General features: G+C 51.9%; 5 protein-coding genes across 5 annotated transcripts; 2 read left to right on the top strand and 3 right to left on the bottom strand.

Moving 5' to 3' along the window:
* Positions 1-412: 412 nt before the first annotated feature.
* BDW70DRAFT_153247 (cytochrome P450) lies at positions 413-2,389 on the top strand (the record flags this gene model as incomplete). Its single annotated transcript, XM_073739595.1, has 8 exons — positions 413-653; positions 704-858; positions 890-1,164; positions 1,215-1,259; positions 1,334-1,409; positions 1,471-1,841; positions 1,908-2,144; positions 2,200-2,389. The coding sequence occupies 8 exons, from the start codon at positions 413-415 to the stop codon at positions 2,387-2,389; spliced, it is 1,590 nt and encodes a 529-aa protein (XP_073592397.1).
* Positions 2,390-3,173: 784 nt separating this feature from the next.
* BDW70DRAFT_153246 (uncharacterized protein) lies at positions 3,174-3,731 on the bottom strand (the record flags this gene model as incomplete). Its single annotated transcript, XM_073739594.1, has 3 exons — positions 3,174-3,227; positions 3,298-3,605; positions 3,674-3,731. The coding sequence occupies 3 exons, from the start codon at positions 3,729-3,731 to the stop codon at positions 3,174-3,176; spliced, it is 420 nt and encodes a 139-aa protein (XP_073592396.1).
* Positions 3,732-5,117: 1,386 nt separating this feature from the next.
* On the bottom strand, positions 5,118-5,532 carry BDW70DRAFT_143126 (uncharacterized protein). Its single transcript, XM_073738060.1, has one exon. The coding sequence runs from the start codon at positions 5,449-5,451 to the stop codon at positions 5,176-5,178; it is 276 nt and encodes a 91-aa protein (XP_073592395.1). The 5' UTR covers positions 5,452-5,532; the 3' UTR covers positions 5,118-5,175.
* A 655-nt stretch (positions 5,533-6,187) lies between these two features.
* On the top strand, positions 6,188-8,442 carry BDW70DRAFT_107789 (putative NADPH oxidase (NoxA)). The gene is made up of 4 exons (XM_073734442.1): positions 6,188-6,524; positions 6,575-6,829; positions 6,883-7,292; positions 7,344-8,442. The coding sequence occupies exons 1-4, from the start codon at positions 6,427-6,429 to the stop codon at positions 8,231-8,233; spliced, it is 1,653 nt and encodes a 550-aa protein (XP_073592394.1). The 5' UTR covers positions 6,188-6,426; the 3' UTR covers positions 8,234-8,442.
* Positions 8,443-8,567: 125 nt separating this feature from the next.
* BDW70DRAFT_171188 (uncharacterized protein) lies at positions 8,568-12,167 on the bottom strand (the record flags this gene model as incomplete). Its single annotated transcript, XM_073743153.1, has 3 exons — positions 12,126-12,167; positions 9,605-12,079; positions 8,568-9,557 (listed from the first exon to the last, which is right to left on the bottom strand). The coding sequence occupies exons 1-3, from the start codon at positions 12,144-12,146 to the stop codon at positions 8,568-8,570; spliced, it is 3,486 nt and encodes a 1,161-aa protein (XP_073592393.1). The 5' UTR covers positions 12,147-12,167.
* Positions 12,168-12,281: the final 114 nt, after the last annotated feature.

Genomic DNA, 12,281 nt, shown 5'->3' with positions numbered 1-12,281 from the left:
TGTCAGGTGCAGTAACACCTAGATGCAAACTTAATGACGAACACGTCAGGTCGGTGCTACTTGCAGCGTGCCACAGAGGAAGATAGACTGCTGATGAATATTTGCAAACTAACCGTTTGTGCATACGTCTGGCCCTGATGCTCGCTGCTAGGCTAAGAGGAGTAGGCAGCGTAAGATAGGCATTCCAAACACTCATGAGAGCCAATTCACATCCTATCAGATGATATGACTGCAATATCCCTGTTCATAGGGTCACGCGGAAGCTGCTTTCTTATTCTTAATTTTATTCTATATTCCCCTTGTCCTCGTAATGGGGTTTGTTGAGATTAGAATGGTATTGCGCTGCTTAAAAGGGCTACAGTCGCCTTGAGCCCCTACCCTAGTGCATAACCCTCCCAACAATAACGCAACTATGGAGACCGGGACTCTGAAAACTTTCGCCCCCTTTTCTGGTTATAACGTATACTTCGTCGTTGCTGCAGGAATTACCTTCTACAGCGCCTCACTCATCATCTACCGGCTTTATTTCCACCCACTGGTCGGGTTTCCGGGCCCCAAGCTTGCGGCTGCGACGCGATGGTATGAGTTTTACTATGATGTGATCCAGCAGGGCAAGTACGTTTACAAGGTGGACCAGATGCATGAGAAATACGGTATGTCTTGAACTTACCCTTATTCAGTCGTCAATGCGACGAAATCGCAGGCCCCATTGTCCGGATCAACCCGCACGAGATCGTGATCAAAGACGCAGACATCTATAACCAAATCTTCGTGGCTGGGAATACGCGCCGCGCGGAGAAATGGGCGCCGTCTTCTACAGGGATCGGCGTTGATGGCAAGTATCACACTTTCTACGGAGTAGGTATCAAAGCCAACTGCAGCTAACAAGCCAGGCTCGAGTGTGATGACCGTGGGCCACGAACTGCACCGGTTGCGTTACAAGCCTCTGGATCCCTTCTTCTCCCGCATGGGGATCGACCGGCTCGAGCCGCTGATCATTGAAGAAGCCAAATTGCTCAACGACCGGCTGCAGAACTACAGCGGGTCAGGGCGCGTCCTCCGACTTGTTGATGTCTTCTCTGCCTTTGCGGTCGACATGATCACTCAGATCTGCTCGGAGGGCGGACCGGCGATGATGAACAAGCCGGACTTTGGAAAAGACTGGTCTGTCTGGGGCATGCCCTGGCGGAATGCGATGGCTAATAAGTGTCTAGGAATCAACTCCTGCTGGCAGGAATACAGCGGCTTCCTCTCCTCATGTATTTCCCTATCCAAATCTTGTTGGTGACCCTATAGCCCTGAGCTCACAACGACTAAGAACAAGATAAACCAGCCTAGCTCAAATGATACCCACTACACTCCTCCTCCGCCTATTCCCGGTACTGGCCTCGTACAGACTCGCGCATGAGGTACATCTCCTTCCCTATGACATTCCAAAAAGCTATCTTAATATGCCAATGATTAAACCAGCTTGCTACAAGACACATCAACGACGCAAAGCGAGAGAGCCTCAGTCTTGACGCTAGAAAGGTCCAACAAGACACCAAGAGTTCTCTTTTCCGCCACCTCCTCTCCTTTTCCAGCGCTCGCGGGCTGCCTGAGTCTGAGCGTGACACCGAGCGCCTTGCCCGCGAGGCCATGATGCTTTTTGGCGCAGGCACTGTCACAGTCGCGCGCACGCTCAACCTTATCTGCTACTATATTCTGCGTGACAGCCATATAAAAGACCGGCTAGTCGAGGAGCTGGAGAGTGTCATGGCCCAGTATCCTACCAGTACGCCCACCTGGCAGCAGCTTGAGAGACTGCCATATCTGCACGCCCTTGTTAGGGAAGGGCTGAGGTACGTTCCCTGCCTACTTTCTACTCAAACTGTGCAGTCAAATAACGGCAGCCTAAACTGGAACAGACTCAGCTACGGCGTTATGCGCCGTCTCTCCCGCGTCTTCCCAGACGCGGCCCTGCACTACAAACAATGGACCATCCCGCCTGGAAACCCCGTGGGCATGGCTGCGTACAGCCTGCACACCGACCCAGAGGTTTACCCAGATCCGTTTGAGTTCCGCCCTGAGCGCTGGCTCGGCCAGAGCAATCCCAGCAATTCAAGCAATAACATGAACCGGAACTGGGTGCCTTTTTCGCGAGGGTCCTGAAGCTGCTTGGGCATAAAGTGGGTGTTTTCCCCTTCCATATAATTGAAGTTCTCGCATGCTAACGCCTAGAGTAAAAACGCAGCCTGGCGTGTACTGGGCTCTGGCCGTTATGTTCAGGCCAAACGCACCGAAGCTAGAGTTGTATGAGACTGAAGAGATGGATGTAGAGCATGTGGTGGACTTCGTGCCTGCCCTGCCCAGGTTGGGCAGCCAAGGGACTAGGGTTACAGTTTGCTAGCATCACACAATGGGTGTGTCTGGAAGTCGTAGTAGCACTGGTTAACTGGTAGATTGCGATCAGGCAAAACAGATAGTGACTAGAAGCTGGTGATTTTGCCATGAAGTACTCGTAACTCGTAACCAACCCTATATGCGAGATTTGTATCCCCCGCACGTAAGTAGCTGCTTTAAGCCAGGGGAGATGATGTAAAGCACAGAAAATTCAACCACCATTACCATCCAGTATTCCAACTAGGCCTTGAAAGACAGCTAATAGGCATCTCTGGCCTTATCGAATATTCCCGATTTTGGTCTGACACATGCCACGCAGAGGAACAGCACATACATTAATTATGCAGAATGTTCTATTTGATCAACGCGAGGTTGATTATCATTCTAGTCCTGTGATTACGTAGAGCTCGGTCCGATTAGTCGTTGGGTACGATGCAGGGAGTATCAGTGCTTGTATGCTAGTATGTGACTAGCTCGTAGCATTTTGTTCCAGTGCCTAACACCTCCTGAGACTTGGACTTGTTCTTGGTCGGATGGAAGGCCACTGCGGACAGTCATGCAGATGCTGGTCTTTCACGTATGAGGCCTATCTTGACCATGAGTGGTGCACTCTATGATAGAATGGGAATGAACTGGTTCAAGTGTGTTATAGCGATCATTAATTTTGTCGTGAGTATTACATTTACATGCAGGTCGAAATATATATATATAAAAGTGCTACCAGAGCACTATCCCAATCCAATCAGGTCCAAAAACGCCACGCTGCATAGGTCTCGTGATCCAATGTGATGCTATACTTTCGGAATCCTTCGTTTTGGTAAAGTCCAGGGTTCGGGGCATACGACCTAGATCAACAAATCTCGTCAGTCAGAACGGGTCAAGCATCTCAATAAGTCTTTGCTATAGAAAACTAACCTCCCCTTCACTATACGCCCAAAAATAGACTGCGATCCCAACCAGATAGTAGATCGCTGCGTTCGTGCCCTGGTATATAAGCGCCGCCAAAATCGAGCTGAGCGGGTAGAGCAACAGCCGAAATTCGATGCTGCGATGCACCATCGTCCCCGCGAGGTATTTTAGCGGCCATTCCCAGGCGACACCCAAAAGGCCCATTAAAAGGTTCAGTATTTGCAGGACAGGTACGGGGGTGACCGCGCCGTCGAGGTTTCGGGTCCAACTGTCCCAGAAAATCTTGGGCCAGATAAAGGCTTCGATTGCGCTGCCTATTTGGTCTGGTTTTGTTAGACTGGAGATGAATCTAGAGGTGGCAGTGGTGGCTTGAGGTACGTACAGACTGACGCTGTGAGGACGATGAGGCGGGCCCAGTGGTTTTTGATGAGACGGCCCATCTTGAGGTCGGCGACGCTTCTGATGTATGTAGAAGGAAAGGCTCAGCGCTTTCGTCCTGCGAAAGTGCGGTCGTCAACTCGTCGGTGCGCAGATTAAACGAAGCCTCAGGTTCGGGATTTGATATCAGTCGTGTATCTCGTTGAAGAATGTCACTCGTCGATTTGTCGTCCAGTTTGACATGGCAGATGACGTTGGAGTCGCACTGGTCTTGTACTTTGAGGGGCTGAGTCTGCAGAAATCGGCTTCCGGTTCAATCAACGTGGTTTGTCACGAGCTTCACAATCATGCCGAGATCAAGCAAAAGGATTGAGCGAGATAACGTCTTGACGGGAATCATGCCACGTTCAGGCGAGGGAGACCCGACCGCTTGTGGGAGGGCAGCGGATTACATAGCTTCGCACGGTAGCGATGCATCCCACCTTCCTGCCGTTGTGATAGGCGTGCTTCAACTGGGGCCCGATTCGACGCTGGAATGATGAGCCCTCCAGCCAATAAGACATCAGAAGCTGATAGGTTGTCCGACGCCCCCGCTTGGCTTCTTCAGATGCAGAAGGAGGGAGGTCAGTGATTGGAGAGGGGCATCGGACATGTGCGAGGGGCCCCTGCCCGGCGCTTAGAGGCGTGACGACAAACAGGAGCAGGGCAAATGGGCATCGAGGACGCGGGGACGGGAGGGACTGGCCGCATTAGTCGCATGCCTAAATGTGACGGCCGAGAAGATCCCACAGCGAATTCGCGGGGCCCACACGCAGTCTAGCCGCCGCTCGGGTCTGCTGCTTGGGCAATGTCATTGATCAGTAGCCAACCGTGCTCGCAGGACAAACTTCTGAAGAATCGGACTGCGAAGCGGGGAAGCAGATTCATCATGGATGAATACCCTTATGGTTTCTATTTGCGTCTCGTCCAGTCTTAGCGGCGGTCGAAAGTATAATCTGTCCAAGGCTCCAGTCGCAATTTCAAACCAGGCCATCAGACGCAATACCTCAGTGACGAGTATAGGTCCCTCGCAAGCTCTCTTTCTTACCGTCGAACTTGAAACACCCTGGGGATGACAATGATTGTTTTTCCCCCGAGACCGCGGCGACTCGGCCTTCACCGTCCTTTCCGATACCACAGGCCAGCCCATCCGTTCTTCTCACGGGATCAGCACCCATTCAGGTATTCCCCGTGTGACAAGTTGTCACCGTGCAGAGCCAAGTAGGCTTTCCACTGAAAGCTCTTCGTGTCCCCTTGTGCCAAGGGCTGGGTAGTCTTAAGAGATTGCGCGGAGATGGATTCCGCCTGAGTCTAGCCTTGACTCGTCCAGATATCTATATTTGGCGCCGCCTCGTGCTCGCTGGTGCCATTCCCGAGCCTTTCTTTTGCTGGGGTCGAGTGGAAACGGCGCTTGTAGAGCTCCCCCCATAGGGCAGCGCCTCGACAGGTGTCGCAAGCTGCAGCAAATCATCGCAACGCGAGTGCAAGGGAGTGACCTGGCGCCTCTGCAAATATCTCCAGTATACCAATCATTGTCCTCGCTAGCATCGTAAATTTTTCCCAGCCACATGGCGGGTCCGCTTGTGGTTTCCCAAGGATAGAAGAACGACCACCGAAGGCTGCAGAAGATAGCGCACATGGCCGTGCTCTAGGATCGCGGCCAGTTGCCAGTACGGTCGCTTCGAAGGAAGATCCTGACTCGATCAGAGTTCGTGGCTGATTGTGATGCCATCCATCGGGCATTGTCCCATCGTTGGGAGGACAGGCGGAAATCAGGATCGCTTGTCACAACACAATCGTCGAATAAGGTCGGCTGCATCGAACCATGGGGCAACGCATCGTGTTCCGTAGAGGCCTGGAGGATCTGGAATGGTTCTTGAATTAGCAGACTGAGACCCGCTGGTTAGGAGAGTTGGACTGGCTTGCAGAGACCGTTTACTCGCTCCGCCAATAAATGAGCGCGATCGCAGTGACCCTGGTCGAGGACTGAATGTTTAGCGCAGTGGGCGCTGAGCAGTTGGCACTGAGCTTTGAACACTGACTGGGCGCTGGTCGCTGCTTAAACTTCCTCAGGGTGCAGAACAGAACCTCACGACCCGCGCCTTTCCTTTTCCTTCCCCTCTCCTCTTCATCTTCCCTCTCCCCTGCACATCTCTACCACATCGCCGGGTTCTCCACTGCCATTGAAGACCAATATTCGACCTGCATTGTTTTACCGGCCGAGAATTGCTTGATAACATGGTCCGACGGGCGCTCGTCCTTGTGTCTCAACTGCCCGCTATTCCTCTGCGCTGAGTACTCGCAATCAGTCTCGCTGCTGTCCGATCACGAAGCCACCACGCCACCTTTACTTAATCAAGAAGTCCCGTCACGGCTCGCTATTGATAGAAGTGGAAAGGGGACCGAACAGTCGAATTCTTGCCCCTCGGGGTTCTGCCTTTTATCTCAGCGGCGTCACGTCCGTCCCATCTCGCCCCGTCAGATTGACAATCGACATACCGTTCACGATTCAAGGCTCCAGGCCTGTATAATTGATAGAGTGGGAAGTTTTGGAGGGCATCAGTCGTCCCCTCTTCTACCAGCAAGCGTCTCGAGTCAAATCGGCTTCTAGTCTGCCTGTTCTCTGCGCCTCATACCAGCACCGTCATCGCTGGCCGATGATCCAGTGCGCTGTCAAGATACACCGCGTTTACTTACCGGGTCGGTAGGCTTATCGCCATGGGCCGATATCCGCTGAAGTCCTACTTTGCTCCCTCAAAGCTATTCTTCTATACTTGGTTCTGGGGCGCGCATATTGCTATTTTTGCATACGGATGGTTCGTCTACGTGAAGCGACAGATATAGAGCGGATCACTGACTGGTTCAGGTATCACCAAGCGACGAGCGAGCCATTGTCGCCGCTCAATGTCCTTTCGTACTCAGTCTGGATCTCGCGAGGCGCTGGCCTGGTATTGACAGTCGATGGAACACTCATCTTGTTGCCGATGTGCAGGAATCTCGTCAGGTTTCTACGGCCCAAGCTACGGTGGCTACCTCTGGACGAGAATATATGGTTTCATCGCCAGGTGGCGTATGCGACTCTTGTATTTACCATTCTTCATGTTGCAGCCCACTACGTCAAGTAAGTCGATTCCCCAGGGAGATCAGGAAGCGGAGAAAGCTAACGTTCTACAGTTTCTACAACATCGAGAGAAAGCAGTTGCGCCCTGAGACAGCCCTACAAATACACTATGCCCAGCCCGCGGGAGTAACCGGCCATGTAATGCTGTTTTGCATGATGCTCATGTACACCACGGCGCATCACCGGATTCGTCAACAGTCGTTTGAGACCTTTTGGTACACTCATCATCTCTTTGTCCCGTTCCTACTTGGGCTCTACACTCATGCAACGGGCTGTTTTGTTCGGGATAGCACAGTGCCATACTCGCCGTTCGCGGGCGAGCGGTTCTGGAAACATTGCATTGGGTATCAGGGCTGGCGATGGGAGCTCGTAGCAGGGTTCTTCTACCTCTGCGAGCGACTATGGCGTGAGGTCCGGGCGCTACGCGAAACGGAGATTGTGAAGGTGGTCCGTCATCCATACGGTAAGTCAGCCGAGCAATAGACAATCTTCGAAGGTTTTACTGACGAGCTAGACGCAATGGAAATCCAATTCCGCAAGCCCGGCTTCAAATACAAACCTGGACAATGGCTTTTCATTCAAGTTCCCGAAGTCTCCAACACTCAATGGCACCCCTTCACCATCACTTCCTGCCCCTTTGACGACTACGTCAGCATTCACGTTCGCCAAGTTGGCGATTTCACCCGCGCCCTCGGTGACGCCCTCGGATGCGGTCCGGCCCAAGCCCGCGACCTAGAAGGCCTCGACCCCATGGGCATGTACGAAGTCGCATTGCAGAACGGCCAGCAAATGCCTAAGCTTCGCGTTGACGGACCCTACGGTGCTCCTGCCGAGGACGTCTTCGAGAACGAAATCGCTGTGCTCATCGGTACCGGCATCGGCGTGACGCCATGGGCCTCCATCCTCAAAAATATCTGGCACCTACGTGCCTCCCCAGACCCGCCTCGCCGTCTCCGCCGAGTCGAATTCATCTGGGTCTGCAAGGATACCACCTCGTTCGAGTGGTTCCAAGCCCTCCTCTCTTCATTGGAAGCCCAATCCGCATCCGACGCAGCCTATCAGGGGGTCTCGGAGTTCTTGCGAATCCACATCTACCTCACGCAGCGTCTCGATCAGGATACAACGACTAATATCTACCTCAACTCTGTTGGCCAAGAACTCGACCCTCTCACCGAACTGAAGAGCAGGACCAATTTCGGCCGTCCAGACTTCAAGCGGTTATTCACGGCTATGCGGAACGGGCTGCAAGATCAGTCGTATATGCGCGGGTTGCACACCCATTCCAGGACAGAGATTGGTGTCTACTTTTGTGGTCCGAATGTTGCCGCACGGCAGATTAAAGCGGCGGCTTCTTCTGCGTCCACGAACGAGGTTAAGTTTAAATTTTGGAAGGAACACTTCTAACTTATCAGCCTCATCTCGTTTAACCTGGACCATTTATGCCCTATGCCTGCTTCAAGCACCAAAGCTATTTTATGCGTTGACATCTGTTTCTGATATCACGTGATGAGTTATGACTTTCCTTGTTTTACACTCTTGCAGCGCGTCCTGAAATGGTCTCATGCACGATGCTTGCAATATCCTCTGTATTCTACCCCACGACCGTATATAGCCAGCGTTCTCTAGATTTTAAATAAACAGGACAAGTAATTGAAAGATATCTATTTTCAGAGTCCATCTTTCGCAGACTAGATCTTGTATGATGAGCATTGCTTAAGTACTGCTACTCTATATAACATTACATCTGCATCTCCTCATTTTCATCCCCACTTGCAGCATCGTCTGGCATGGGTATAGGCAGCCCGAGCTCCGCACCTCGCTCCCTCTCCATCTTCACAGCCATCTCATCCAGTTCCCGCTCAATATCAATATGAATCCTCAGTTCCTTCTCAACAAGAACGTTATATACGTGGCGCAGTTCGTGGAAGCTCATTCCTTTGCCGCTTTCACCTTTTCCGGCGGCAATGTCTTCGCGCAGCTGGGTGAACGCGAGCATGAGGATATCTTTGGACCAGGGGCACGCGCGCATGGCGCGGTAGAAGACACTCTTTGCGCGGGTTAGCTCACTGCGAGAGAGTTCGAAAAGGATATAGAGTTTCCAGAGGCTTATGCTACCGCGGCCTGTGGATATACGGGATGAAGATGATGAATTCTGGTCCCCGATGGCCTTCTCGAACGCAGCGCGAACGGAGTGCAGTGTCGAACCGGCGTATGTTGGGCGGTTTAATTCTGTGTAGATGGAGAAAAGATGCGATGTTATTGGGATTGCGTCATTATTGTTGATGGATGGGGATGATGTTGTAGGGGTTGTGGTAGTGATGTCTCGCATGATCTCGCGGACACGCTCTTCAATGCGGAAACGGGATTCATTCCAGGCAAAGAGAGAGAGTGTTATTGTGTTTTGAGGGAAAGATGCGATGCTGTCGTTTAATATTGCGCGGATCGCGGACGGTTTGTAGAGGGTGCTTGTGCGGAGGTGGTAGTAGAGGAGTTTTGCGCGAGCTTGGTGCAGGAGTTCGGTTGCGTAGGATATGAAGGTCTGCGTGGGGTCTGAGTCTGGATTTGGGAGAGCGGAAAGTCTGTTGATCGTGGCGTCGTATGCTTCAAGGGCCTTGTTGAGGTCTTGTGCATCGATGAGGTACGTTAAGATAGCCTGACAGTCGGTACAGGCTTTGATAATGCTGGGTTTTCGGTCTGCAATAGCACTTTCTTGGATCTCCGATAGGTACTGCGCATGTTAGCAATTGAATAAAATAAAAGGAGACGATCGCGCACGTTACGTAGCTTCAGCTGATTCGCTGGGCTAAAGGATGGTTGCTGAGACGCATCTGGGAATGTTTTAAGATCAATGTTGCTCTGCGGCATGGAAACCAAGAGATGAGCTGCGTGGGCTATATTTCGAGCCTCCAAAAGTTCCCATATCCAGGTATGCCACAGAATAACGCTGTCAACTCGTTGTTGGCTTGCAAACGATTTACTCATAGAAATGGCCGTGGCCCAAACATGATCAGCAGCTGCATGGTTGCCATCTCGACGCTCCATGAGGGCATATGCGTTATACAGCCGGAGGCTTGAAGGCCTCTTTCTGAGTAGTGATTTTGCATACCTTTTGGCTTCTTTGGCATTGCAGGCAAATTCAACTGCGACAGTGTACTCAGCCAGATGTTCATCCGACGAGTTTGCATCGACCAACAGCCTCAGAGTTCTTCGAGTCCAGTCACGAACAACACTGCATGCTGGGTCAGAGGTAGCCTTGAGCCAAGCATTGAAAGAAGAGAACCAAGTCTCCGCATTTGCAAAATAAGTGTCATAATCGTGGATAAAATATTGATGAGGAAAGATTGTTGGCGAGATGCCAGATTCTCCCTTGGTGGTCGTTGGAAGCCAGGCGTCGAGGTTCGCGATCGAGGCGGCTGATATCTCATTTCGCAGAAAGCTGTCTCCCATCCAGCAACCGGTTGTCCTACAGTTGTTGACAGTGATTATAGGCGGAAGATTGGAGAAATATATGAAACCCTCAATGAGCTCCAATGTCGAACCAGGTAGCGATGCGAGAGAGAGAATTTCTAAGAGGTCACTGGCGAGGACCACGCGGTACGGATCATCTTCTGGCTCATCCAAGCTTCGGGCCGGGAGTTGAGCGATGAGCATACGTTCTCGTTCACAGGCGGTCCATGATGCAAACATGGACTTTGAGTTGAGATGGTGCTGCGGCTGGAAAGTTTTAGAATCAAATAAGGCCGCATTGCTATTCTTCCAACCCTTGGCTCCAAGCTCACCGATCCGAGCCACCTCCGAGTCCCAGAAATCCGCAAATGCAGACAGCACTTCGTCTGTAACCATGTGGACGTCTACGCCTTGCGGTCGAAAAAAAGCCAGCTCCAGAATTCCTTGCCAGAGGCCGGTTGCTTGCTCCTTGTATCCCGCTTCACGTAAGAAAAGCGTTAGACGGAGAAATAGATATATCTGCACACAGGCTTTCTCGGGACCATCGGGGGACATCTTATTCAGACGTAGGCACTCGATGAACGTTGCAAGGCACTGTCCATGGGTGAAATTAAGAAACTCTGTCTGGCGGAAATCGAGATATTTCACCCAGAGGTTGATATATTGTGAGTTGGCTTTGAGAGTGGACTGCCACTGCTCCAATACCTTTTTTGTGTCCCACAGCTTCGTTCCTTCCTCTAGAAGTCCGATAAGAAGGCGATCTCGACCAGGACCCTGACCAATCTTCTTCAACGCCTTTTCGTACAAAGAGACCTTGATATCAGCCAAACTTTTATGCTCGGCAGTGGTCAAGGGGCTTGATTGTTTTGACGACCCTCTAAGAACAGTCTCTTGATGGTCAATAAGCCGTAGCCAAGCATCGACATCGGTAGGGCGTTCTCCAACAACCCGTGAAAGTTCTACGTTTCGCTGTTTGATATCCCAATCCGGGTCTTGTCGAACAGTCTCCTCGCCACTCAACTCGGAATCTGTCAACGGCTCTAGGTCGTTAGGCAGGCCCTCCTCAGGCTTTAGCTTGCCATGAATCGACCGGTACCCATATTTCTCATCCTCCGCATCCGAACCACTGGCGATTCCATCGTGTTGCCTCCGCTGAGAGTCCGACAACGGTACAAAGTCTTTCGAAGCTGCAATTGGGTCAGTCGCAAACGAGGGAGGTCGGACTCGCAGTAATCTCGGCCGCGATTTTTTCTCCGATTTCGATAATAATCTTTTCGACCTCGTTTTCGAGGAGTCGGCGCGTGTCGTTTCAGATCTCACGACTATCTCATTCTCGCCAATGGCTTCGCGGTCGATTCGATAGTTTGGAGGAAGTCCTAGTACACGACCTCGGCCAATGCGGTAATAGTGGGGGACGCTATAACGATGTATCGTTCCGTACACCAGGGTAAATTTGTCCCCTTTGCGGTCGATCACATAGATGTCTGATAAGTCCCCTGTCAGGTCCTGTGTCGGGTCCCTCAAGACATCACTCGACGGCGGCGTAGGTTTGCGCACGTGCTCCTTATCGCGACGACTGATCTCCTTTCGCAGATGGCGGGAGTCCCTGCGATCACTCCTTCGGTCGCTTGACCGCGAGCGGCCCCTATGTTCGCTAGTACGTTTTGAGCGGTGTTTCGACCGATGCCTAGATTTCTCCTCAGACTCGACTCGTTCGCGACTGGAGGGCTCGGAAGGCCGATCGGTATCGGGCGGAGCTGGTCGAGGCTTGAAGCTGGCGAATCGCGGAATGCTTTTCTTTTCCTGGAATGGCGTCAATAAAAAAAATTAAGTACGCTTATGAACGTACCTGCGAGCCAGATGTAGCCATGCTCCTGGACGTGAGGCATTGTTGGGCGTAGACTACCTTACGAGTTGTAGATAGGCAGCTGGAGGGCAGTCTGGAAAAACTCCGCTCCCGCGTTCCGCCTTTCCCTTCCGGACTAAAAAAAAAGTTGCGGAGCTT

The sequence above is a fragment of the Aspergillus foveolatus genome (assembly GCF_047715535.1).
Source record: "Aspergillus foveolatus strain CBS 279.81 unplaced genomic scaffold BDW70scaffold_69, whole genome shotgun sequence".
Taxonomy (NCBI): Eukaryota; Fungi; Ascomycota; class Eurotiomycetes; order Eurotiales; family Aspergillaceae; genus Aspergillus; species Aspergillus foveolatus.
This window is presented reverse-complemented; position numbering and strand designations above follow the sequence as displayed.

Bases quoted from the DNA above. Each gene is read 5' to 3' on its own strand.
- BDW70DRAFT_107789 (XM_073734442.1), top strand. From the start codon at position 6,427: ATGGGCCGATATCCGCTGAAGTCCTACTTTGCTCCCTCAAAGCTATTC. The intron at 6,525-6,574 runs GTTCGTCTACGT...TGACTGGTTCAG, and splicing joins GCTATTTTTGCATACGGATG to GTATCACCAAGCGACGAGCG. The intron at 6,830-6,882 runs GTAAGTCGATTC...AACGTTCTACAG, and splicing joins GTTGCAGCCCACTACGTCAA to TTTCTACAACATCGAGAGAA.
- BDW70DRAFT_143126 (XM_073738060.1), bottom strand. From the start codon at position 5,451: ATGCCCGATGGATGGCATCACAATCAGCCACGAACTCTGATCGAGTCA.